Below are 27,796 nucleotides of genomic sequence, written 5' to 3' on the forward strand. Positions count from 1 at the left end.
GGACAGAGCTGAGACCGCACGTGTGCCCTGCACACATCCCACCGGCTCACTGCATACCATCCGAGAGATGCTCGTGGGAAATCGTGCTGGCCAACAGCACTGCATCACCGCAGAAAGCACGCCCACCTGGCCCATGGGTCTGCCTCTGGTGGCAATGCCAGCATCCTCATGCTGCCCTGCGCTCCCCACCAGACTCTTTTGCAGCTCCTCTGTTTCTCTTTTAGACTCCAGTGTGTGCAGACTTCCTCTGACCAGTGGGAGAGCCCAGGCCGAGCCCTGCACAGTGGATCGGCCCAGCGAGGGGCACCTGCCTCAGACTAGGGTCTCTGTGCTCAGACCAGCCAGGACATGATGCCTCTTCATCTAAACTTCAGTCACCAGGGGTCTTTCCCTTTGATGAATCTGGAAAGACATGGAGGAGCAGGAAGCCAAGCCTACCCACATCACTCACTTTAATGCTTATGCTATCAAACGAGGACAGAGCTTGGGAGAAGAGTAATAGGAGACAAGGAACATCATAAACATTTATCATTCCCACCTCTTTCTATCCCTGTTGTTGGCACACCACCCTCACCAGCCCAGGAGAGGAAGGAGGAGGGGAGACTTACATGGAAGCAGCTCGCGATCTGCTGTCTCTGTACAGATGGGGTAGGGATAAAACAGATGCCCCTTTTCCAAGGGATAAGGGATCATCCGAAAAGCTGAAAAGGAGAGACAATATGTTAGAGGCACAATATTTGTCTCATAACATCTCAACTTCACGGGGAGCATTTTGAGCATTTTTATAATGGGAAACATTTCTACAAGTAACTTTCAGAAAGGATGCGAGACTTACCCAAATGCTGAGGCATGCACCAGAGAAATTGTCAGAGATGCATTATGACAAATGACTCCCACATTAACCTCACACTATACATCTGGACAAACCTCACAACACTAGGTGGGGATGGGGGTGCAGAGGAGAAGGCAAAGCCATCAATTTCAATGCCCAGGGTTTCCTCAGCTACAAAATATTATGAAAATGTCATGAGCACTAATTCAATATAGCTCAACTGATAGTAATAACAAAAACCTGGATTGAAATGCTTCCCCAAGAAGCAACATGGACTGACTTGTAGGAGCATGTCACAGATGCACAAATATGAAAGGCATTCTAGCACATCTATTTCAAAAATATGTCTAGGTGGATTAGAATTCCAACCAAGACGGATAAAAACAAGAATCTAAAAGTGCATGACTTGGGAGGTATTTCTAAACTTTATGAAACTTTTAAATCTTCAACATCATGTGGGGGAAAAAATGGATCTGGAGAGATTGAGTATCTGTATTTTGAGGACGTCAGGCCACGCACGCTTTGCTTTTGGGGCATCAGATAACACTGGGTCTCACCCTGAATTATGCCTTTCCAGTCAGTCCATCTCTTCCCATTTTCACACGCGTCACTCTCCCTGTTACAATGTCATCAGCATGTTAGTCTCACTGTTCCTATGAACAGTGCTCGAGGAGGTAATTTTTCTTCCACAGATGTCCGGCAACTACAGCATGCCGTAGATATAAAATATGAAAAAACTAGACCCTACACTGGGAATGTCGAATTACAATCCTTGCCTTCATATGTGTCAAAGAGGGATGGTGGCAACACAGCAAACTTTTCAGTTGTAAATACTGCATTTCAAGGACTCCTAGCTATGTCCTCAGCTGTGTAATTACCAAAGTCTTCTCAAAATGCTGTCAATGTACATATTTGTCTTTTGCATACTTATTTCAAACAGAAATCAGAAACAAAGAATGTTCTCCCTCACGAGACATGACAAGGTTCCATTGTAACCAGCATCAGTGCACATATGGTATTTATTCTGGTGTCTGAATATTATTTAAAAGTAAAAACATTATGTATGTGATCCCAGCATTTGGAATGCAGTCAATCTGCACCACAGTGCTATCACTCTGAGGTTACAGCATGTTGCCACGGAGAATATAAATCACTACAAACGTGGGATTAGAGCAGAGCCAGTTTGCTGGCAGTTGGCTGAGGTAAAAATGTTATCAATTTTCCTCTTGTAACAGAAACCTCTTAAACAGAGATTAAAACATTAAAAACACCCTAGACTTTAACTCTTCTTAAAATGAAAGGCTCACTCTAGTTCAATCAGACCTTCTCTTTCATGCAAAACAAGATGACTTTTGCCCATTACAGCAAGCAAGAGAGGGGTTCCCTGCACAAGTTGTTAACACACAAAGATTACTTGAAGGAAGCAGCAATTCTCTCAGTAGAACCAGGCTTTCAAGAGAAGGGAAAAAAATTACAAAACCAAAAGAAGAAAAACTCACTTAGTGCTTTATAGGATACACTAAACTCTCTTCTGGGAAGCGGGGCATTTAAACTGCAATATGGCAGGATTTTAATACCATTTCCCATAAATGATGGCTGCTATGAAAACATCCCCAAAATGTAGAAAAACCTATGTGGAAGGTTTTTTTTTTAATCCAGATTTTCATGCGCACTAGGGCTCCTGTAATTAAGAATCTGTCTAGGTTCATATGATATAAATAAACCCTCAGTTTTCAAAGTGGCTATAAATTTGAATGCTAAATTTTATTCAAAACTGAAGTCAGTTTGCACTTCAGGGAGCAATTTTTTAAATGAAATATAGGAGTGCAAGATCTTGAGAGTGTTCAACCATAGAAATCAAATGGTTGGTTGGTGTCTTTTCAATCAGATAGCAAATGCTTTTCATTCCAGTATTTGGCATGCATACAAATTTTGTGCATCAAGTTACTCTCTTCCTTCTAATCAGTTCTGGTCTTCTGGAGAGGGTGAAGACACTGATTATATATGATTCAACAAAGAATACACACACACTCTTCCTGTACCATCCTCTGCCCCCAAGCCCCATGATAGTAAGGATGCTTATGTGCCCTTAAAATTTCTCTTTCTCATGTCAGTTGTCATTTACATCGAGTTCATAAAATAATGTTAAGACTTGGCTTCACTAAACAAAAGCAAACACAATTTCTGTTTGCAATTCTATTCTTTATCCACCTTGCTGGGCGGGGTCCAGCAAAGTGTGAGATAAGCACTGGAGGTCTAGAAAGCGGGAAGAGGCACCACGTGAGCCGTGCCAGCCGCACCCCCCACCGCCTGGTCCTTTCACTAAAAACATGTATAACTGCTCCACAAGGACCTTGTGGCTTTAGGTGAATGGCCAGAACTTTCGCAAGTGCAAGTAGTAACACACTGATTTAGCAGGGCAAGTAAGAATGAAAAAAAAGGTCATTTGAACTGTTTTATGAATTCGATCTACTTCATGAGTGACTAAAAACCTCCTAAAATATTTCCATCCAAAAAAAAAAAAAACCAAACACATACATTTCAGAAGAAATACATGAAAAGGTACATGCATTTGGTTAGGGAAAAAAAAATCTGGACTATCCAGTGTTAGTACATGGAACCCAGTGGCATTTCTGCATTTCCTTTTGTGCCCTCTCCTCCCTACCTTGGTTTCTACTGTGCCTTTGTGGGAGAGGCAAAACGAACCGGAACTACCTAGTGAACACAACAGGCCCTCCACAATAACGTGTGAGACATTACACTACTGCCTTCTGGCCTCACCCAGACACACTTTCTAGACAGGTTTCAAGCCTATATCAGTGTTGTACCCATCAGAGACTTGACCAATTCTGGATAAAGAATCAAGAGAATGGACACAAGCATGGATACGTGAACAAGTTAACTCTTGATTTTCCCACTGAATTCTAATGACCTTTCATCCTATCCACAATATAGACAAGGACAGAAGGCAATGTCTGATACTTTGCCTATGTCGAATTTTCAAAGAGGATCTCAGAGAACTTTATACAGATTGTTTGCAATACTAAGGACTGAATTTGAATCCCAGCTCTACATGGTCAAAATCTGAGTGTCTTCCTTGTATAGTAGGGACAGGAATGTGAGCCAAGCATGCACTGTTTCTGGACTGATGGAGCTGATTGCCCAGGGTGGGAAACAGATGAGACAATAATCATGAAAACAAGTGTGAAAGTTCCCCTGTGATAGTGTATACCTAGCGGTGGAGGTGACAGCTCACGGCGAGCCAAACTGGACCAGGCTGACAACTGTATGACTTCAGGTGGGTCATTATTCTGTGTCCAGCGGGTCATTTTATGTGTCCATAAAAATGAGGACACCACGGACCTCGAGAGGCTGTTAAAGGGACTATGCGTGACAGCAGAGCTCAAGGTGTCTACACATAGGGCCTGACTGCTCAGTGAAAGTTAGTTTTCTCTTTGCTTTCCTTTTCCACCAACCCCAAGCTCCTACTTGCTCTATCAGGTCATATTCTAGCTTATAAGTACAAATGCTGCTTATTTGTGAACAATTAGAAGTACAAATGATAGAATAGAAAATTATCACAACCCACATTTTCCATTCTATTGACTGTCACACAGGCAATGGCCATAAAGGCTCTCTGTCTTTTGTGAGGCTTTGGGGACAACAAGAAAGAAAATTCAGAAATCAAAACTCTGGATTTTGATCTTCATTTTTTCACTATCTAGTTATATGGCCTTGGAAAACCATTTTCCTTTTAGATTACAAGATGTTCTATTCCAATTTCAAAGAAACATTCTAGAGTTTTGGAGCAGAGTCACTAGCTTGTTAGTGACCTGTAACACTCTAATACTCTGTTCCTGTTTCCTTGATAGGTCTGCTCCTACCCACACTATATGTACACATACATGGGCATGTGAGTATACGTGCACACACACATTGTTTCTCCCAAAGCATTTCAGAGTCTTACTTATCTTGATATCCCCCAAATAATGCCTATAAATGTTCACTGAATAAAGGAATGAATAAATTAATGCACAGCAGGGAAGAGACAGAATTTTCCCTTTAAAAGCCCCAGTGGATCCAAATTTGGTCAGTTGCTCAAAACTGAATAAGTGAAAGGAGCAAGCTGGTTCTACTGGGCAGTTGGTGGGGAAGCATCATACAATATCTGGATCCCGGCTATTAGTATAAGTTGGCTATGCCCAGGGACTTCAGCTGCCATTGTTTTCTCCCAAATTATAAAATTTAGCCTTGGATCCATGGGCTGAAGGGTGGGAGAATTTCTCTTTAGCAGTCTCAAAGGTGCCAGGCTTTTGGAGGAAAGGTTTGATTAGAGGAAATGCCCCCAGGATCACATCTTACAGCCAGTAGCATTTACCATCGGGTTCAAAGAGAATAAATTAGAATCAGAATCTCATCCTTTGCTTCAACAATGGGCCATTTTCTCCTCTCAAAGGAAAGATTTGCCTTAATCCCCCTAAGAATCACCACCTTCAAATCTTATACATTATTTAGTGAATTTTTTTGGGAAAAAAAAATCTCCAAAAAGAAAATAAAGATCAAGTGAGGAAGAAAATGGAAACAAAGAAAAGCTAAATGATTTACCCCATGGTATTCTAGTCTTCTGATATATGTAACCTGAAAATTAAATCTCCAGTTGCAGTCAGCAGACTACCTCACTTTTAAAAAATAAATACAGCCAAATCAGAGTCTTGAAAATATCAAGGCAGGAGGGAGATAAGGCCACATAAGAATTTAATACAGGTAAATTAGAAGACGTACCATTTAAAACAGGGCACCATAAAGCACAATACCACTGTAACTAAAGACACAGTTCAAATGAGTTTCCTCATTCATGTATGTTTTTTATACTCAACATATACTTGCAGTCATGTGTGTACATGTTTGTGAAGATAACCAGAACCTACAGTGCTTAAAATAAATATAATTCAGATAATGTGGCAGTTGTGTAATGAACTTAGGAACATGTTTTTAAATCTTAAATAAATTAAAACTTTTCCCCTTTCTTGATTATCTTGACTTTGAGAAACACATTGTGTAATTTCAGGGGCTGGGATGGTGATGAATCAAACATTTTACAAACCTTTGAAATGCTGATGTATTTGTGGTTGAGGATTCAGGTTTTTTTTCTTCAAACCACCATATGTTTCAAACCCAAACAATCTCTGCCATGCATCAGCTGGACTTTGGGGTTTTATCAAAAATGTGAGTTATTTCAGCCTGATTGGTGGGAGACTCACTTAATTCCACAAGATGACTAGTGCTCCAACATAATAAACTCATTAAAAAGCAAAGAAAACCATACCTCATCCCCACCCCTAACCAACACTTTTGACATTCTTTTTCTAAAAGATAAAGTGAATTTTTGAAAGAATACACACTTTTAACATGGAACCGAGTGAAATTAGGTAGCTACCTTCCTTTCTGAATTCTCTTTCTAGTGAAAAAGAGGAAGTGGAAGGGAGTTGGGGAATGGTCTTAAATTTCAGAATGAAGAAAAAAATGATTTGAAGGTGAAAACCTAGACTATGAGACTGGAGATGTCAAAAGGCGCCACCCAGTGGTGAACTTGAGGAAGTGCAGCCTTCTGAGCTTCGGCACGGGCAGTCTAGGGGAGCCCCACTGACCTCCAGAGAGGGAACAGGAGTGGTTTCCGTACTGCCGCAGCCCTCAGAGCAGCTGCCCTGAAGCTCACCAGCTCGGAATAGGGCGGTGGCACTCAGTATCACCAGCACTTCACAGGTTCCAGCAAACGGGTACGTTACCATCAGTAAATGGGCAGCTGAGCCAGAATTCTAAGCCAAGTCCTTTCAAATCCAGAGCTTTGATGCCGCCACTTAACTTAGAATGGACACAGATCTAGAAGTCTTGTCAAACAATCACACACAACTGCCTGAAATTGGAGTGGTAATTCCGTCTCCTAAATCTCAAGACAGATTTATAGCTTTGTATTTTTTAAAGACAAAACTGTTTGTAATGAAAGATTATTTTCTAAATACATGCATATACATATATATACATGTACATATAGACACATAAGTTTTTATGCTTAAAGAAAACACATATGGTTATTGTGGCAAGTTTGAAAAATACAAATATGAAGGAAAAAAATCACTTAAAAATCTACTTAAAGGTATATCTATTTCTAACCTCTTTTATCTTTTTTCATACATAGAATGTATTTTTATATTAAATTGGGCTCATTCCATATTTTAAATGTTTAAGTCAATATTTAATAACAAAATATAATTTTATGTAGAATGATTAGCTTTCAAAACATTAGAAAGGGCATAGGAATACCCCAACCTTAAGTAAGTAGTGGTGTAAATTGAGGGCTTCTAAACAAATGTTTCAGAGATGGCTGCTCCTCTTCTCCTTAATCTATCCAGGTAAGGCCTAAATAGCTGGTGTTACAGAAAAGAGCAGTGAAGACACAATAAACCTGATTCTAACATCAGTGCCTGCAGGATATTCAATAGGTTGCTCACCTCAACAAACCTGCTTCTCTTTTGAACATCTAACATGGCCACCTTTGTCCTGCCTGACTCAGAACTTTATCAGGAGTCCATGAAATGATGGAAATGCAAACTCTCTGTGAATTACACTGTTACACAAACATTCTTCAAGGTTCTTGGGATCCTCTACTAAGGTCCTCAATTAACTACTAACTAAGGTAGTCAGCACCTGCTAAGCACTTTCATGATTCTCTTTTCTCAAACTGAATGGTACGACTCTCTTTTTGAAAACTGAACAGATGTGTAATTTCCTGGCTTGGTTCTTAATTATCCATAAGGATTAAACACAGAGTTTGCCTTTCATATAGGTCCCTGACTGCCCTGCCATACTGTTTGATGTCTAAAAACTCACTGTTTCTTTTTATTCTAATAAAGTGTTCCACCCATCTAATCTGAGATAATTACATCCCCCCAATGGTACCTCACTGCTTGATGTGGGGATCACTGTGTCACTTCTCATCTCTGAAAATGTCACTGTCCTTCCCAGTGTTTCCAAAGCATCTTCCCATTGTTATCTGGTAATACAGGACAGAAATGGTCTGAACTTAACAGAAGCAGAAGATATTAAGAAGAGGTGGCAAGAATACACAGAAGAACTGTACAAAAAAGATCTTCACGACCCAGATAATCATGATGGTGTGATCACTAATCTAGACCCAGACATCCTGGAATGTGAAGTCAAGTGGGCCTTGGAAAGCATCGCTACGAACAAAGCAAGTGGACTGCACTCATCTCACATGCTAGTAAAGTAATGCTCAAAATTCTCTAAGCCAGGCTTCAGCAATACATGAACTGTGAATTTCCTGATGTTCAAGCTGGTTTTAGAAAAGGCAGAGGAACCAGAGATCAAATTGCCAACATCCGCTGGATCATGGAAAAAGCAAGAGAGTTCCAGAAAAACATCTATTTCTGCTTTCTTGACTATGCCAAAGCCTTTGACTGTGTGGATCACAATAAACTGTGGAAAATTCTGAGAGAGATGGGAATACCAGACCACCTAACCTGCCTCTTGAGAAATCTGTATGCAGATCAGGAAGCAACAGTTAGAACTGGACATGGAACAACAGACTGGTTCCAAATAGGAAAAGGAGTACGTCAAGGCTGTATATTGTCACCCTGCTTATTTAACTTATATACAGAATACATCATGAGAAACACTGGACTGGAAGAAACACAAGCTGGAATCAGGATTGCTGGGAGAAATCTCAATAACCTCAGATATGCAGATGACACCACCTTTATGGCAGAAAGCCTCTTGATGAAAGTGAAAGAGGAGAGCGAAAAAGTTGGCTTAAAGCTCAACATTCAGAAAATGAAGATCATGGCATCCGGTCCTATCACTTCATGGGAAATAGATGGGGAAACAGTGGAAACAGTGTCAGACTTCATTTTGGGGGGCTCCAAAATCACTGCAGATGGTGACTACAGCCATGAAATTAAAAGACACTTACTCCTTGGAAGGAAAGTTATGACCAACCTAGATAGTATATTCAAAAGCAGAGACATTACTTTGTTGACTCAGGTCCATCTAGTCAAGGCTATGGTTTTTCCAGTGGTCATGTATGGATGTGAGAGTTGGACTGTGAAGAAGGCTGAGCGCCAAAGAATTGATGCTTTTGAACTGTGGTGTTGGAGAAGACTCTTGAGAGTCCGTTGGACTGCAAGGAGATCCAACCGATCCACTCTGAAGGAGATCCGCCCTGGGATTTCTTTGGAAGGAATGATGCTAAAGCTGAAACTCCAGTACTTTGGCCACCTCATGCGAAGAGTTGACTCATTGGAAAAGACCCTGATGCTGGGAGGGATTGGGGGCAGGAGGGATTGGGGGCAGGAGGAGAAGGGGACGACAGAGGATGAGATGGCTGGATGGCATCACGGACTCGATGGACGTGAGTCCGAGTGAACTCCGGGAGTTGGTGATGGACAGGGAGGCCTGGCGTGCTGTGATTCATGGCGTCGCAGAGAGTTGGACACGACTGAGTGACTGAACTGAACTGAACTGAACTTCCAAACAGAATATTTTTCATTATTTTTTATTTTTACAGTTACACCATTCATAACACTGTGTCTTTATCACTTATTGCCCCACCTCTCTTCTGACCTGTTCTATAGGACTATCTTATCCGGAGAAGGCTATGGCACCCCACTCCAGTACTCTTGCCTGGAAAATCCCATGAACAGAGGAGCCTCGTAGGCTGCAGTCCATGGGGTCGTGAAGAGTCGGACATGACTGAGCGACTTCACTTTCACTTTTCACTTTCATGCATTGGAGAAGGCAATGGCAACCCACTCCAGTGTTCTTGCCTGGAGAATCCCAGGGACAGGGGAGCCTGGTGGGCTGCCATCTATGGGGTTGCACAGGGTCGGACACGACTGAAGCAACTTAGCAGCAGCAACCACCTTATCAATCAGATCCAATCAATAACCTTCTATTACTATATTTCCAAGATACCAATCTATAAATTGAAGGTCAAGAAGCAACAGTGAGAACTTGACATAGAACAGCAGACTGGTTCTAAATCGAAAAAGGAGTATGTCAAGGCTTTATGTTGTCACCCTGCTTATTTAACTTATATGCAGAGTACATCATGAGAAACACTGGGCTGGATGAAGCACAAGCTAGAATCAAGATTGTGGGGAGAAATATCAATAACCTCAGATATGCAGATGACACCACCCTTATGGCAGAAAGCAAAGAACTAAGCCTCTTGATGAAAGTGAAAGAGGAGAATGAAAAAGTTGGCTTAAAACTCAACATTCAGAAAACGAAGATCATGGCATCTGGTCCCATCACTTCATGGCAAATTGATGGGGAAACAATGGAAACAGTGACAGACTTCATTTTTGGGGGCTCCAAAATCACTGCAGATGGTGGCTGCAGCCATGAAATTAAAAGACACTTGCTCCTTGGAAGAAAAGTTATGACCAACCTAGACAGCATATTAAAAAGCAGAGACATTACTTTGCCAACAAAGGTCTGTCTAGTCAAAGCTATGGTTCTTCCAGTAGTCATGTATGGATGTGAGAGTTGGACTATAAAAAAAGCTGAGCATCAAAGAACTGATGCTTTTGAACTGTGGTGTTGGAGGGGACTCCTGAGAGCCCCTTGGACTGCAAGGAGATCCAACCAGTCCATCCTAAAGGAAATCAGTCCTGAATATTCATTGGAAGGACTGATGTTGAAGCTGAAATTCCACCTGATGTGAAGAACTGACTCATTTGAAAAGACCCTGATGCTGGGAAAGACTGAGGCCAGGAGAAGGGGACAACAGAGGATGAGATGGTTGGATGGTATTACCAACTCAAAGGACATGAGTTTGAGTAAGCTCTGGGAGTTGGTGATGGGTAGGGAGGCCTGGCGTGCTGCAGTCCATGGGGTCACAAAGAGTCAGACATGACTGAGTGACTGAACTGAACTGAATCTATCTATCTATATATATATGTTCTTACTTGGTAAGTCAATTTGTCCATTTAATTTTACCATGACTAATACTAGGTAAGGGCTCTCATGTTCAGTCTTGCTGGGCTTTATCTCTTTCTTTCTCATGTTTAAATAAAAATTCCTTTTGTCTCATCTGTATAGAATACCATAAATGCAACAATAAGCCCAAGCCAGAGAGAACTGCACACGTGTCCACACACACCCTGAGCAAGAGTCTGCTGTCTTAACACATCCAAATACCAGGACCAGGACACTTGGAGTAGATTATTACACTTACAGAGTGAGTGTAGAAATATCCACCAAGTCACCACCCTTCAAGTTATAAGCAGTAAATGATTTAACTAGACCTGCTACAATTCTCTGAAGAAATATTTTCAAAACAACTAAACAAAAAAAACTTTCAATCAACTTGAGTCCTATCTCTGTCAAGCTACTTTTACTCCATCTCATTTGACTGCTCCCCACCCCTTTCCTGTACCAGTTTAGATTCCTTCTGGGTTAGGGAAGGGCAGGAAAAGGGAAGAGTAGAAGATTGGCAAAATGAAAATGGAAGGAGCAAAAATAAACAGTGAAAGGGATTAAAAAGACATTTGCTTGTGAGGCTGATCAGAGTAGGGGTGAACTAAGGAAAAATTATCAGAAGACTCTAAAATTTCTTTTCCCCATGAGGGCGGCGGGGGGGAAACCCATGCTACATGTTATGCTTTGTTTGCTTAAATTTATGATAGCAGTGTCAATATACATCTTGTTCAATAATCCATAATCTTGAGCCCTTTTCATTCTCCCCAACAGCTGCCCCACACACACTTAGCACTGTTCACAGTGTCCTTGCTTATAAATCTGTCCTAGTTCTTCAAGGCGTGGTTCAAATCTCCTATGAACTATAAGGTTACCCATGACTGCTCCACCCCATAGGTCTCTCCCATCTGAAAAATCATTGAGCAGCTGCTAATCCTGCTGGTTACTCCTTCCAATTGGATGAGATGCTTCTCTGGGGCCGGGAGCATGTCTCACCCACCAGTACAACCACTTCTCACACAGAATGCTGATGCCAGCAGCTGCTCAGATCAATGTATCCCTACATCCATCTAACAGGCATTTATTCCTCAACACACAAGGCTACCCCTGTCACCATACTAGGGTCCAGTTGTCCTGAAGTATAACTGCTGCTCCTTTTTGTTTGGCCAACTGAGCTCTCCTGGAGGATAACTGTGGCTCTTCAGCCAACCCTCCCAGAAAGCCCATCTAGAAGTGGTCATCGGAGCCCAGCAAGGAGCCTGGCTCCATGCCAAAGACTCCCATGATGCCAAGGGCTGTCTGGGTCTCCAAGGAGGGTTTCCAGGAGTAGAGTGCTCCTCTGATCTCTGGGTTGGGAGGATCCCCTGGAGGAGGGCATGGCAACCCACTTCAGTATTCTTGCCTGGAGAATTCCCATGGACAGAAGAGCCTGGCAGGTTGCAAAAAGCCAGACATGACTGAGCGACTAAGCATAGCACAACTGCTGGAACAGTCCTGATTCACCCCCTCCAGTGTATAAACTTGCCTTTTTGAGGCGCAGAGGCAGCATCACCACAATAACACCCATACCACTGGGGAACCAGAGAGCCCGAGTAATTAACCACATCTCTGTGATGTGGTTAGAGAGCAGGGCTATAGATATATAAATCTTCATCATTCATCACAAATGCTCAGGGCAAAAACACCTTTAGCATGTTTTTGTGCTTTAAAAAAAAAAAATGTTTCAAAGAAAGAAAATTACTTACTGCCTTCCCATGTACAATGGAGAAGATTCAAAGCTCCTTCTACCCTCTTCCAGTGCGCCAGATGGAAGAATGCGTATGCTATTGCTTCACTGTCCCCTCGCTTCAGGATGTGTTCTGGGGGCAGGATTAAGCTTTTCATTTCTAGTAGGTACTGAAATTTAACAAAAGGCAGGAGACAGATGCGTTAATACACAGTAATTTGGAATTCAGTATTGAAAATGGAGAGGTTAATTTCCCCAAAGCCGTTGTTCATAAGTGTTTCCTCAAACCTGCAACCTCATTACCACATTTGAGGGCAATTACAGAAACATCCAGCAATCCAAATTTTGCTGACAGATAATTAGCCTTGTACTAGTTTCCTACAGTGAAGATCAGAGGCTTTCAGGCTAAGATATTCTAATCAAAGAAATATATACATATAGCCTCAAGCAGAAAAAGGAAAATTTAGAAGATACGATCATTTAGTATAATTTTGTAAGCAGAAGGAAAATACATGAAACACACACATGAAGGTTATGAAGTCATACGCCTAAACCAACTGTTGTAGAGAGACGAGGATGACAAGCACTGCCCATTAGTTTTTCTACACAGATCTATCAAGGAGAAGGCCAGGGTCCTGTGGAAAGGGTCATCTGTAGCTCCTCAGATGCTGGGGAAGGAGGGGTGGCAGACTGGGCACAGGAAGGCCCAGAGGGAGGGAGTAGAACAGACCCCAAAGCATGCTCTTCCTTTGGCTCCTTTCAAACACTTCAGGGGCCTCAAGAGCACAGGGAGAGGATGGATATTCTTCCTGGGGGCTCACAGAAGACTAAGTTTCTGTCTGTATTCCTTTGTGTTTACTACAGAATAGAAAGGGAAGCAAATTCAGGCTGGTATTTTATATTTGCAAAAGCTCACTGGTCTTTGCTGGCTGGCCTTCCCCATGCTCCACTCCTCACCATCTCCCCTTTGAATCTGTCCCCAGCACACAAACACACACCCAACTGCCAACCACAGTCACAACAACCCAGGCATCTCCTATCAAAAGGAGATTAGCAGACCACGGAGGGATGTGTTTCATGAAAACAGCACCACCACAGCGATTGGAGGTGCTATGAGAAGAGATGTCCAACACAACTTTAATGTCAGAAACAACCGTCTGGATTCATGTGTTGGAGGAAATTTATGAGAGAGGGTGAAGAGTGGAAGAATCCAAAGACACAGAATGGAGGCTACGAGACACCCATCAGCATTTCCTTCTCATCTCACTGTACACACTGGGCACGAGGGTGCAGTGGCCTTAAGCTCCCTTGCCTCTAGGCGTGTTCGGTGTCAGGGCACACTGCCCAGCAGGAGCCGAGTGGACACATTCTGGCCTCTGGGTTCAGCAAATGAAACTTCCCTTGCTCTGGGTCTGATATCTGAAGAGAACTCTGAGCCTCAAAGCAGGAAGAGCAGGAAGTGAGAAGGCTCACCCCAAGGGCAGCAGAGAGCAGCCTGCACCTTTACCCTTGTGGAGCGAATGAGTTTGAAGGCCCTCCTCCAGAGAAAGACCTCTTCCCAGGCTGGTCCATGAAAGGTGGTCATTAGTTTGATGAGAGCTCCTTGGGTATGAGTTCATATGCTTTTTTGAATTCTACATGTTATTGCTTTCTTCCTTCATCTTGCTTTAAAACACTGCACAACACAAATCTTTTGGGAAAGATAATGATTTTGAATTACCTACTAATCATACTAGCACTGTATCTATAATAAATATCAATCATAATATAAATACAAAGGTGAACTTTACATTCAGAGATATTTGGCTATCATCTTGTGATTTTACCTTAACAGAAGTTATATCATATGCTGCCACTGCCCATGATGATCTTAGAAGGACCCAAGAGTCATAACTTATAAAATGCTCTGAGTTGTGTTGATTTTTTTCAAAGTTAGAGAAGGAAGACCTTTTGGTCACTCTCAATAATCATCAAGAGATCAAAGGAAAGGGAAAACTTCTTGCTTAATGAGTGCCCTAGAATAAGATATTGATTTCTGAGTTTCTAATAACCCTGATGTTGGGAGGGATGGGGGGCAGGAGGAGAAGGGGACGACAGAGGATGAGATGGCTGGATGGCATCACCACCTTGATGCACATGAGGTGGGGTGAACTCCAGGAGCTGGTGATGGACAGGGAGGCCTGGCGTGCTGCGATTCATGGGGTCGCAAAGAGTCGGACACGACTGAGTGACCGAACTGAACTGAACTGAATAATTATTTATGGCCTACCAAACAGTCAACTTTTATAGAAGGATCATGTTATATGACCTTTGAAACAAACTAAATATGAAAACCACTATTTCATGTACCCCAGGAAAACAGAAACCTCAAGTTCCTAAGGATTGGATGGTGGTTGAAAGAAAAGTGTAACTTACCATACCTTTTCATTTCTATGATTAGGAAAGGCTTTCAAAACCATATCATTAAGCATCTGTGAGAGAACCCTTCTCTTGGGCTAAAGAACCTTCAGGAATAGGAGCACCTGAGAAGAAGTGGGCCTGGTAGACACCCACAAGTGGGTAGAAGCCTAAACAAACCAGGAAGGGGTGTGGCAGAAGGAACTTGGGGAAGGAGGGAAGACTTTTAGAAAATTATCTACAAAGGGATACATTAGATCTGTGTTGTCCAACGTGATATCCTCTATTTAATGTGCATCTATTTCTACATTAAAATTAAATTAAAGCTCAGTTCCTCAGGCCCCACTAGCCGTATTTCAAGTCCTGAAGTGCCATATGGGGTTGATGACTACACCGCTGGACAAGGCAGACATTCCCGCGATCACAGAAAGTCCTTCTGGACAGCACTGATTCAGACAATGCGAGTTTCTAATCTCCAAGTAATTGAAACCATTTATAACAGGAAAAAATTTCACAGATGTATGTCGAATCTACTGATAATAAACAATAAGGCAAAAAGTTAGAATAAGTAGTAATAATACAAGAATTCATTTAAAAATATTACTGGCCACCAGGGTGTCTGCATAATATCTGGAAAGCAGTAGTGCACATGTGTATGAGACAACTGGTTCACTCAGCCTGTTGACTGAATGTGGTGCATATGGCTTCAAGGACACTGTCCACAGCCCCCAGTATGGGCTGTGAGGTAATGCTCTGTTTCTCCTCTAAGCTCCCTCTGATCTCTGTGTATGTGTACTTTTCACACACCACCTTAGATTCGTTATATGTCTCAGCTCAGGCATAAGATCCCAAAGAACATGAATCTCATTTCCCAAGAAGTCTCTCAAAATGAGCATCCCTGGCCTTATCAGCCTCATGAGACGAAGCAGTGCAGCTCACCAAGAAAACTCAGCTGCCTTCCCATTGCATCTACTTAATGGCATAAACAGGTTTTGTCTATAAAGGAGATTTATATTTGTTTCAAACAAAATGTTGGCACTAACCAAATAATGAAGGCTAATAACAACAGTGTGTTATGTTTCTGGCCTGGTTTAAAATGGTTGGCAAGATTAGTTCTCAACATGTGCAACATTTAAATTAGAAAGGCATGGAACAACATTTCACATCTTACTTGTCCAGAGAAAAATAAATGGAAAAGGGCAGATCCCTATCCACAACTATGCAGAAATCAATTAGAATAACTGTAGCTTGCAAATCAGAGAACACTCCCTGCCTGTCTACAGCAGTTCCTTGGCTTCGATTAGCTAAGCCAGCATTCTGCGCTATCTTGCCTGCCATCCTGCCTCTGACTTCCTTCCCAGATTCTCAAATCACATTGCTCTTGAAGCACATGCTTCTAAAGGTTTCGGAAGCAACTTTTCAAAATCTGTTTGTGTCAGAATCTGGTTCCTAAGCTCAAGATAGGAACATAACACATTAGCACAGATGAAGAGGAGCTGAGTGGTGTCTGCTTATGGAAGTCTGTGAGCAGAGGCTGATTCACCTGTCGGGAAAGGTGTAGGAGGGAGGTGCCCTGTCATAGGCTACCCCAGGTGACTGCTTCTCTTCTGTTAAGGTCTTAAAATTCTATAATAATTAGAGTGAACATGATTCCAAAGTTATCCTTCACACAGATATTAATACCAAATAGTCCATACTCCCTTTTTGGATTTTCAACACTGGTAACAGCAGAAGTCCTATGAAAATAACTGGCAAAAACATGGGACTAAGAAAATGAGAAAGAACAAATTAATTAGACTACAGTATATTTAGATGAAGCCTATCATTTTCCTCATTCAAAATCAGGTAGTGGAAGAATAGTTATTAGCATGAGGAAATGTTCATGATATATCACTAAATGAAGAAAGAACAAAACAAATGTATCACACAGATTGTGATTTTGGTAATATAAATGTACGTGTAGTAATTAAAAGCATTGGAAGGTCACAGATTGAAAGTTAATGGTGGAAAATACTTGATCTTATGGAGATTTTTCCACTTTTTCTATGCTTTCCAAGTTTTCTGTAATAAGCATTTTAATAGTTTATCTCTCTCTACATATATATGTGTGTGTGTGTGTATATGAAAACAAAACTATTTTCTAGACTCACATCAGAAACATAAAAAGCAAATCACACAAACAAGATAACCAGGGAGAGCAATTTTTCATGTCTTCAGTGCTTTGGTGCAACCGGCTCTGAAAGAGGCTTTAAGCTTAGAAATGATGTGTTAAAAACATCAGTAAAGGGCCCAGAGAATAAACTAGTGCTACTGGGAAGTCATGCTGCATCCTCTGAGTTTCAGTGATGTCCACTCCCTGGAGTCAGAAAGACACATGCTGGAATAGAACAGAGATGCCTGAAGAGGGCCGCAGCTTGCTCTGACCATGCTGCAGTGGGGCCTCAGGTGCACAGTCCTTTGCCCCAGTCCCACTGCTCATCTGTTCCCTGCTCCCTTAAACTGCTGCTTCAATCCTGTCTCCACGATTCTGCTAAGAGGCCCCGGGCAAGTTATGCAAGTTTTTCAAACTCAGCTTGCTCATCTGTTAAAACAGAATAATAAAAATACCCTCTTGCTGCTTTAACTTCTGTATACTACATAGGATAATATTTGTAAAGCATTCACACAGTTCCTGGCACATGAGTATTCACTAAATAGAAGCTATTTTTTGCTAACCAACAAACAAATGAAGTATTTAAATTACTGTGGAGGGAAGTTGTGTTTCTGTGGATATATGTCCCACAGATGATTGAATGTGTTTCTCGGTAAAACACTTCAGCAATTTTATAGTAGTAGCAGTTCAGCTAAAGAGAACTGGCTGCCAGGGGTCATCAACTGACCATTATGAAGACAAGCACAAAGCAAAGCTGAAATGCCAAATTCAGCCTGGTGAGCTGTCGTACCACCCACGAGTCCTCTTCTCAATCTCACTGCTTCTTGCTGGTTCACTTACCTATTCATCAGCTACTTTGCTTCATTCATAAAATACAGCATGTCCACAGTATATCCCAAGAAAAATTATGGGAGTGCTGTACCCCAAGAGCACAGATATAGCAGTGGCCACATGTTACGCATACATGCCCAGTCATATCTGACTCTTTGCGACGCTATGGACTGTAGCCCACCAGGCTCCTCTGTCCATGGGATTCTCCAGACCAGGAATACTGGAGTGGGTTGCCATTTCCTCCCCCAGGGGAGATTCCTGACCCAGGGATGGAACCTGGATCTCCTGCAGCTCTTGCACAGGCAAGCGGGCTCTGTGCCACCTGGGAAGCCCAGAGCAGTAGCCACAGTGTTCTCCAATGACACATGTGGGAGGACCCACAGTTTACCCCAAGGGCACGGATATGGGCACATCCACAAGTCACCTCAAGTGCACGGACATGATCAGGTCAGGTCCCTACCTTGGTGACCTTTAATCTTTGTAGGAGTGTGAGTGTGAGAGAGAGAGAGTGAGTATATGTACATGTGTGTGTGTGAGAGTGTGTGTGAGAACATGCATTTGTGCATACATGTACAGACAAAGAAACAATAAAATTCAACATGATGACTATCTTAGTAAGAGGCATATACTTAGTACTAAGGAAGCAAATGAGGAACATTGTCTCTGGGACAGCTTCACAGAAAGAGGAAAATATGAGTCAGTCTTACTAAATAAACAAGAGTTTAACTGTAAAGATGAGGGGAGGTGGAAGCCATTGTAAGGCTGGGCCAAAGCATCACAGGGCATAATGGGTTTGCAATCTTGAAGGGCTTGAGTACTAACCTGACGGGAATGGCCAACTCTGATGAAGCACTAACACATGTCAAGCATACTTATCTCAGGTACTCCTTACAACTGTGTGAGGGAGCTGATATTATTATTCCTATTTTACAGATGAAAAAAAAAAATGGACACTTTGGGAAGTTAAATAGCTTGCCCAGGGTTGCACGATTTGTGTGTGATGGAACCTATCCCGGAACTCAGGTTTCATGCTGCTCTCCAGGGGGTGAAGCAGGAAACGTGGATGTAAAAGGCCTTGCATGATTTGCTCTAAAGTGCAACCTTTCCCCTGAGTTATTCTGTGGTTTTCAAACTGTAAGACCCTGACAATTCTGTTTTGAAGCAAAAAAGAAACATAACACAGAATGTGAAGTTGATGTAAAACAAAGCTGTGGGGGATCTGAAGGGAGGCCCCCAAGAAGGACCGAAGAGTCTAAGAGCTCCTAGGCAGAGTCTGAAAACCCCTGTAGCAGGCATTGGGAAGAGAGTTGGTACAGTTTGTACTGAAGTTTCTCCATAAAGAAATGGGCAAGTCATGTGTAGCAGCACCAGATAGGGAACAGACTAGGGTTAGCAAAGTCTTAAAAAGCTCCTGTCCAAGTGAGGGCCGAGGAGACTGAAGAGCGGGACTTCCCCTGGACTTGCCACCTGGTTGAGTCTGAGGATGAGAGAAGGACGCAAGGTAATTGAGATATTTCTAATTTAGGAAACTACCATAATGGGAGATCATCAGCTAAGATAAAGACACCAGAGGAGGAAGAGGCTTAGTGGTGGGAAGATAACAGAAACAGCTGAAGTGCCTACAGAACACCTCTGGAGTGATGGCCTGAGGGGAGGAGTGAAGGCATGCTGGTCTGGGTGTGCGGGGAGCAGAGAGGCAGAAGCAGCAGGAGTACATGCGGTCTCCCAGGAGGGCTTTCAGAAGGAAAGGAGAGAACTGAGGACCAACCTGAGGGAGGGCAGGGGAGGAAGTGCTGCAGGAGCAGAGCCCGGAGAGGCAGCAGTGGCACAGGGAGAAGGTGGCACAGAGCTAAGATGGCCTCGATCTAGAACGTGGTCAGTGGGACCAGAGGCTGAGGAAACATCAGATAGGATGAGCTGGGGGAAGAGGGGGTTCTCGGGGGGAGTATCCTCTGTGGAAGCAGCTACATTGCTTTTTGTTAAAGAGAGAGACCTCTTAGAAACTTTCTGTTTTTGAGAAGTGTGGCTAAAAACTGGTTTGTGTTCCCTGGGTCCTCCTTTCTCTAATCCACAAAAGCTTTGGAACAAAATATGACTCAAGTCAAAGAAACTTATATTGAAATAATAATATTTCTGAAATGTACCATCGACATACAATATCATAGACACTCTGCCAGGGTATTCTGAGTTTCTGCTTCCACGCTTCAAGCACTTTTAAATGCTAAAACCCACGACACATTTTGTTTCCTAAATTTGATTAAAAAGCAATTTTATACTCTGTCAATCAGCTTTACTAAGATATAAAGGGAGGATTACATTAGTGTTTGCAAGAAACAGAATTTCCATCACTATAACAAGGTCCCGTGGATACACTATTAGCATATACATTTACCAGGATGCTTTTCCCCACAAACCTCTAGAAATCCCCATGAAATTTTAGATTAACATGAGACGAACTTTTCTTTTAAAAAAAAAATGCAAAATGTTTAATGGGAGTGCATTTCTGTCATAACATTCTTCATTCTTCCCTCTACATTTTCTTATGCCCTTCCTTCCATGCTCCTTTTATCATTTAAAAACTAGACCCTCACCTCAAAGTTCTGTGGCAGGCGCCTAGGCTGCCCTGTTGCTGACTGAGGGTCAGGAGTGTGGTGAGCTCCTTTCTGCCAGCACCTTCAAGATGCCTATGCACCCCCTGCAGGCCCCGGGGGTGCCTAGGAAGACAAGCCTGAGATTTAGCAGCACTGGGATTTTGGGCAAGATGAAGAGGAAAGTTTTCCCCCTTTGGTCCTGGTGATTTTTCTTGATTTTTCTCCCTTAACAGCTCCACCCACAGCACCCAAGTAACTCCAACCACCCAGGGCTCAGAATGGGTGTGGGGCCTCCTGTTCTACGGGCAGGACCTCCCGAGTTTGGGACTGCCCTGTGGTGATGGGGGTGGCTCCCAGGCTTTTGTTATTTTTTAAACTGTATAAAGAGGTGCCTTGGGGTTGCAGGGCTACCAGCCTTATCCCAGTTTCAACCAGAGTGATTCTACTTTTAATTAGTTTGTTCACTGAGGTTTCACATAAGATTGCAATAGGGGGGAAAAACTGTTTATTGCTTTAAAAATAATAAATCATTATTAATTAGTTTGTTGGTGTTTGGTTTGGGATTGTTTTGGTGGTGGTAAGTAGGAATGACTGTGCTAGAGTAAGGGTACAAGGCAGAGGTTGGAAATGGGTAACTCTTAATCAGTTACAAGTGAAGGACTTAGCCAGCAGTTACAAACTGGAAATTCATGAAGGCAACAGCTGCACCCGGAACGTGCTAGAGCCTCTTCCAGGTCTGGAGGCTGAGGAGAACCTGTGGTTACTCCAGGTCGAGGCACTGTAGCTCCACTGTTCCTCTCTGGCTATATTTCTTCAGACTATCACAGCCTGTACTTGGCCAGCATGCAAGTGCAGAAACAGCTGAAGGTACAAGGGAAGAGGCAATGAAAGGGCCAGCACATACTGCACACCTACTATGTTCTGAACAAGTTACACAGTGTAATTCCACTTACTTTTCATCAGTCTTATGAAGCCTTTATTCTTATCCCCATTTTATCAAAACAAGAAACCTGGCAGGGAGCTAATTAACTCTTCCTTCCCATGCTTTCCTCTGGTCTTGTGGATAGGAAGTGGGAATTCTTGTTTCAAATACTTTTGAACTTCTCCAATAATACTTGATGAGTCTGCCTACTTATGTTCATACCCCTTGCATCATCACTGTAATTAACATTTTCCCAGTAATAATAGGAACTCTACATAGTAGGCCTGATAAACAAGAATAAACACACACAGCTGATGATGTTCCATGTTACTAGCAGTGGCAAAGAAATACAAACTAAAAGAACAGAATCACATCTGTCTGTACTTAATGAAAATCATAATTTCTATTTTCCTTTCTTTTTTTTTTTTTGTTTTAGACAAACTGCTCCATGCTGGTGAGAGTGTGATAAAATGGAAAAGTAAGAGTCACCAGCTGATGAGAGTGTAAACTGCTATAATTTTTTTTGGTAAGCAATTCAGCAATAAATATTAAGAACCCTGAATGCTTCTGTATGTTATTCAGTCATTCTTATTATGTAAATTTATCCTAAGATAAATTTAATAATCTTAAAGACCAAAAAAAATCTTTATGCCCAAAGACATTCACTAGTTGAGATGACCTCAAACTGATGCCTACAATTAGAGAACACAAAAAAACAAATCATTCTCTTCAACAAATGGTGCTGAAAAACCTGGATATCCACATGCAAAAGAATAAAACTGTACCTGTATTTTACACCATAGGCAAAAATCAACTCAAAATGCATTAAGACTTAAACACATAGGAAAAACTTCCTAACACTGGGTCTTGGCAATGATGGCTTGCATATGATACCAAAAGCACTGGCAACAAAAGCAAAGTAGACAAGTGGGGCTACATTAAAATGAAAAGCTCTTGCATAATCAAGGAAACAACAGAAGAGGCAACCTATGAAATGGGAGAAAATATTTGTAAACCGTATCTGAAGAGAAGTTAATATCCAAATAAATAATGGAACCCCAACTCAGTGAAAATGACCTGATTTAAGAGTCAGCAAAGGACTTGAATAGCCATTTCTTCAAAGAAGACATACATGATCAACAGGTACATGAAAAGGTAACATCAGAGACCATCAGGAAAATGCAAATCAAAACTGCAATGAGATACCACCTCACACATATTAGACTGGGCTTCTCTGTTGGCTCAGAGGTTAAAGCCATCTGCCTGGAATGGCCACTATCAAAAAATTGAATATGACAAGTGTTAGCACGGAAGTGAAGAAACTAGAATTCCTGTGCACAGTTTGGGGACAGGATGTAAAATGGGACAGCCAATATGAAGACCCCTCAAAAAATAAAAAATATGATCCAAAAATCATACTTCTGGGGATTCATCTAAAAGAATTGAAAACAGAATTGAAGAGATATTTGCACTCCCATGTTCACTGCAACATTATTCACAATAGTAATGAAGTGGAAACTAATTTTCCATCAATGACTGCATAAAGAAAGAAAACGTGGTGTATACATACAAACACACACACCATACCAGAATATTGTTCAGTCTTAAAAAGGCAGGAAATTCTGCTTTGTGCAACAAAATGGATGAACTTGGAGGACATCATGCAAAGTGAGATAAACTAGTCACAGAAGGACAAATAATGCATGATTCCACCTGTATGAGGTAGCTAAAGTAGTAAAATGCATAGAAGCAGAAAGTAGAATGATGGTTAGCAGGACCTAGGAGGAAGGAGAAATGCTGAGTTGCTGTTCAGTTGGCATATAGTTTTAGTCATGAAGAAGAAAAGATTCTAGAGATCTGTAGTACTACAATGGGCTTATAGTTAACAACACTATGCTTACACTTGAAAATTTCTTAAGAGGGTAAATTTTATGTGATATACTTTTTATAATGAAAAAGGAAGTAAATCATCCAGAAAATATTTTTAAATTTTTGAAAGCACATGGCTAAAGACTTGGACTTTACTGTGAAGCTAGAGGATAACCATTTTAAGGTCAAAGAACTCTGAAAATCTGATGATCCTCCCCAAGAAGGAGTAAACATACCCCGATTCCCAACCATAAGATTATATTTAAGACTATTTTCTACCTGCCTTTTTCCTATGCATTTTTTTTAATACTTAGGAATCACAATCACACAGCATATTCATGTTTTTGAAAATTAACATGGGACTGTTCAGTTGGAGTATATGGTTGGGAATTAGGGATATATTTACTCCTTCTGGTGACTTCCCTGGTGGCTAAGATGGTAAAGCATCTGCCTACAATGTGGGAGACCTGGGTTCAATCCCTGGGTCAGAAAGATCTCCTGGAGAAGAGAATGACAACCAACTCCAATATTCTTGCTGCACACCCCCCTCCCGCCCCAAAAAGTGGCTCAAAGAAATATTTTTGGCTTCCCTGGTGGCTTAGAGGGTAAAGCATTTGCCTGCAATGTGGGAGACCCGGGTTCAATCCCTGAGTTGGGAAGATCCCCTGGAGAAGGAAATGGCAACCGACTTCAGTACTCTTGCCTGGAAAATCCATGGACAGAGGAGCCTGGGAGGCTGCAGTCCATGGGGTCGCAAAGAGTTGGACATGACTGAGTGACTTCACTTCACTTACTCCTTCTAGATATGGGGGCTTCCCTGGTGGTTCAGTTGGTAAAGAATCTACCTACAATGCAGGAGACGCGGGTTCGATCCTTGTGTTGGGAAGATCCCCTGGAGAAAAAAATGTCAACCCACTTTAGTATTCTTGCCTGGAGAATCCCATGGACAGAGAAGAGCCTAGTGGGCTACAGTCCATGGGGTCGCAAGAGTCAGACACGACTTAGTGACTAAACCACCACCACCGTGACTAGATATGAAGGGATTATGAATGATTTCTTTACTCTTTTCTCAAATATATGTATATAAAAAAGTATAATACCACTATGGAGGGAAATGGAGAAGGCAATGGCAACCCACTCAGTACTCTTGCCTGGAAAATCCCATGGATGGAGAAGCCTGGTAGGCTGTAGTCCATGGGGTCACTAAGAGTCGGACACGACTGAGCAACTTCACTTTCACTTTTCACTTTCATGCATTGGAGAAGAAAATGGCAACCCACTCCAGTGTTCTTGCCTGGAGAATCCCAGGGACGGGGGAGCCTGGTGGGCTGATGCCTATGGGGTCACAAAGAGTCAGACACAACTGAAGCAACTTAGCAGCAGCAGTAGCATGGAAGGAAAAACCATACTTAATGCAGCTTGTAACAAACCAATAATTTAGTCATTTTTTGGACATTTGTCAAAGTGAAATTTATCTTTAGCACCCTGAAGGAGTGAATGCAACATCCTCCAAACCAAAAATGTGTCTCTTCACAGGGAGAGCCTTGAGATGAAGGTGTGGCATACTAAGAGCACATAAACTCATTAACTTAGATCTGTGTAAAGATCACTGATAGAAATGTACCCCTCCTTGTCAGGTTGAGCAAGAGCAGAGCAGGTGGGAAAGCACATCTGTAGGGAAAGCAGAAGAAAAAAACTGAAGCTAAAAATCCATTAAACAATAGATAGCAATACAATGTAACAATACAAAATATAGAACCGAGCTGGCCCTTCATTGGTCCAGCATTACATGGTGAAGGACAGTGAAGCCTGGCATGCTGCAGTCCATGGGGCTGCAGAGTCGGACACGACTGAGCGACAGAACAACAACAACATCATGAGGGAAATCTTCTTTAAAAAGTGGAGAAACTCTCTTTAAACTCAAAACTCCTATTTTAAGCACACTGAATGGGGAACTCCTCTAATGGTTTAAAACTTTGTCTTTTTGAACTGTGTACCCAGGTCTTGAAAATCAGCAGCATGATTAAGATCCTAAGACCCCTCATCAAACTCAAAAGAGGTGACCAGTAGGTACATAATCAGTGTGCTGTAGTGAGAGACCAGAGGGGAAGAATGATTCTGGGATGGGGAGGTACATGCTTCCCAGTGGTGGCAGTGGGGGTGAAGGGTGAGGAGGATGGCCCATTGGAAGGAACTAGGGAAAAATGAAAAGACAAGTTGGATTAGATCATAAGAAGTCCTGAAAAACTATCCAAGGAGTTGACACCTTCTGTAGGGCTGGAAACACAGCTGCACTTCCTCGGGAAGGGAGTAACACAATTTGACGGCAGTATGAGTCTATGGGGTGCTTCCTCCTTATACTCTGCTGCAAGCTAAAGCTTTAGAAATCATGTCTGGAATCAAACAACTTTGAGGCTCTCCTTCAGAACAAAAATCCACAACTTTGTACTATTGTTATTTATTTCTCAGTCCTGTGGTGTGGTTAGGAGCAGTACTCTCTATTCTTTATGTTTGCAGGTGAAGAGAGTTCCTAGGAATAACCCTCCTGGGGTAAATAACTAATATTTATCATTGGACATTGAAATATTAACTATTCTTACTGGGGTTGGAACTAAACTATAAATTTATGGAAGGCAATTCACAGTTATCATAGTTGGTATTTTTTCTCCTTCCAAGCAGGCTGTAATTGGGTAAAACAGCATGTATATACTGAAAATTCCAGGGGTAGGCCACTGAAAACTTCTTGTGAAAGAGGAAAAGAAACTATGGAAGTAAGTAAGACACGATAACACCCTGAAGAAATCTGGATTGTCCACAGGAATCAAGTGCCTGGGGAGGGGATGTGGCTGCCATCATTTAAAGGTTTGTGCCTAGGCTGGTCTGCCACCTGGGGGGATCTGGGAGAGAGTGGAGGGAAATGTTTAAGAGCTAGATAACCCAGAATCAGTTCAGGCTCTGTCATTTACTTACGGTGTAGCAGGGATAACAGTATCACAGTGTTGTTACGAAAAATAAATAAGATGGCATATGTGGTTCAGTTAGCACTGTGCTTGCCACACAGTAAACATTGCTACTGCTGCTGCTAAGTCACTTCAGTCGTGTCTGACTCTGTGCGACCCCATAGATGGCAGCCCACCAGGCTCCCCCATCCCTGGGATTCTCTAGGCAAGAACACTGGAGTGGGTTGCCATTTCCTTCTCCAGTGCATGAAACTGAAAAGTGAAAGTGAAGTCGCTCAGTTGTGTCCGACTCTTCGCGACCCCGTTGACTGCAGCCCACCAGGCTCCTCCATCCATGGGATTTTCCAGGCAAGAGTACTGGAGTGGAGTGCCATTGCCTCCTCTGCAGTAAACATTAACAGATATCAATAATAAACATAACTTTCATAGAATCATTATGAGAGATTTAAGCTTAAAATCTTGGAGGTGTCCCACATGACATTTAAAGTCCCTTCTTACTAAAAGAATCTTAAGTGTTTATATCCTCCATTGATGTCTCATTAGAATTAAGGCTATTCTCTGCCTGAAAAGGCACCCAATATACATACACACCAAGGGAACATTTCATGCAAAAATGGGCTCGATAAAGGACAGATATGGTATGGACCTAACAGAAGCAGAAGATATTAAGAAGAGGTGGCAAGAATACACAGAAGGACTGTACAAAAAAGATCTCCATGACCCAGATAATCATGATGATGTAATCACTAATCTAGAGCCAGACATCTTGGAATGTGAAGTCAAGTGGGCCTTAGAAAGCATCACTACAAACAAAGCTAGTGGAGGTGATGGAATTTCAGTTGAGCTGTTTCAAATCCTGAAAGATGATGCTGTGAAAGTGCTGCACTCAATATGCCAACAAATTTGGAAAACTCAGCAGTGGCCACAGGACTGGAAAAGGTCAGTTTTCATTCCAATCCCAAAGAAAGGCAATGCCAAAGAATGCTCAAACTACCGCACAATCACACTCATCTCACATGCTAGTAAAGTAATGCTCAAAATTCTCCAAGCAAGGCTTCAGAAATATGTGAACTGTGAACTTCCTGATGTTCAAGCTGGTTTTAGAAAAGGCAGAGGAACCAGAGATCAAATTGCCAACATCCACTGGATCATGGAAAAAGCAAGAGAGTTCCAGAAAAACATCTATTTCTGCTTTCTTGACTATGCCAAAGCCTTTGACTGTGTGGATCACAATAAACTGTGGAAAATTCTGAAAGAGATGGGAATACCAGACCACCTAACCTGCCTCTTGAGAAATCTGTCTGTAGGCCAGGAAGCAACAGTTAGAACTGGACATGGAACAGACTGGTTCCAAATAGGAAAAGGTGTATGTCAAGGCTATATATTGTCACCCTGCTTATTTAACTTATATGCAGAGTACATCATGAGAAACGCTGGACTGGAAGAAACACAAGCTGGAATCAAGATTGCCGGGAGAAATCTCAATAACCTCAGATATGCAGATGACACCACCTTTATGG

The 27,796-nt window shown here is 42.1% G+C and overlaps 1 protein-coding gene across 12 annotated transcripts in view; it reads right to left on the reverse strand.

Moving 5' to 3' along the window:
- The window catches only part of ST7 (suppression of tumorigenicity 7), a 269,338-nt gene that overhangs the window by 13,296 nt on the left and 228,246 nt on the right, over positions 1 to 27,796 (reverse strand). For all 12 annotated transcript variants that reach the window (XR_005724488.1, XM_040260873.1, XM_040260875.1 and 9 more), the window contains 2 exons: positions 12,574 to 12,724; positions 609 to 701 (listed from right to left, as the gene is read on the reverse strand). Coding sequence is in view for 11 of the 12 variants with exons in the window: in XM_040260873.1 (XP_040116807.1) it covers positions 609 to 701; positions 12,574 to 12,724 (244 nt within the window). In the remaining variant the exon portion in view is untranslated. The remainder of the gene's footprint in view (positions 1 to 608; positions 702 to 12,573; positions 12,725 to 27,796) is intronic.

This window comes from Oryx dammah, unplaced genomic scaffold, assembly GCF_014754425.2.
Source record: "Oryx dammah isolate SB20612 unplaced genomic scaffold, SCBI_Odam_1.1 HiC_scaffold_18, whole genome shotgun sequence".
Taxonomy (NCBI): domain Eukaryota; kingdom Metazoa; phylum Chordata; class Mammalia; order Artiodactyla; family Bovidae; genus Oryx; species Oryx dammah.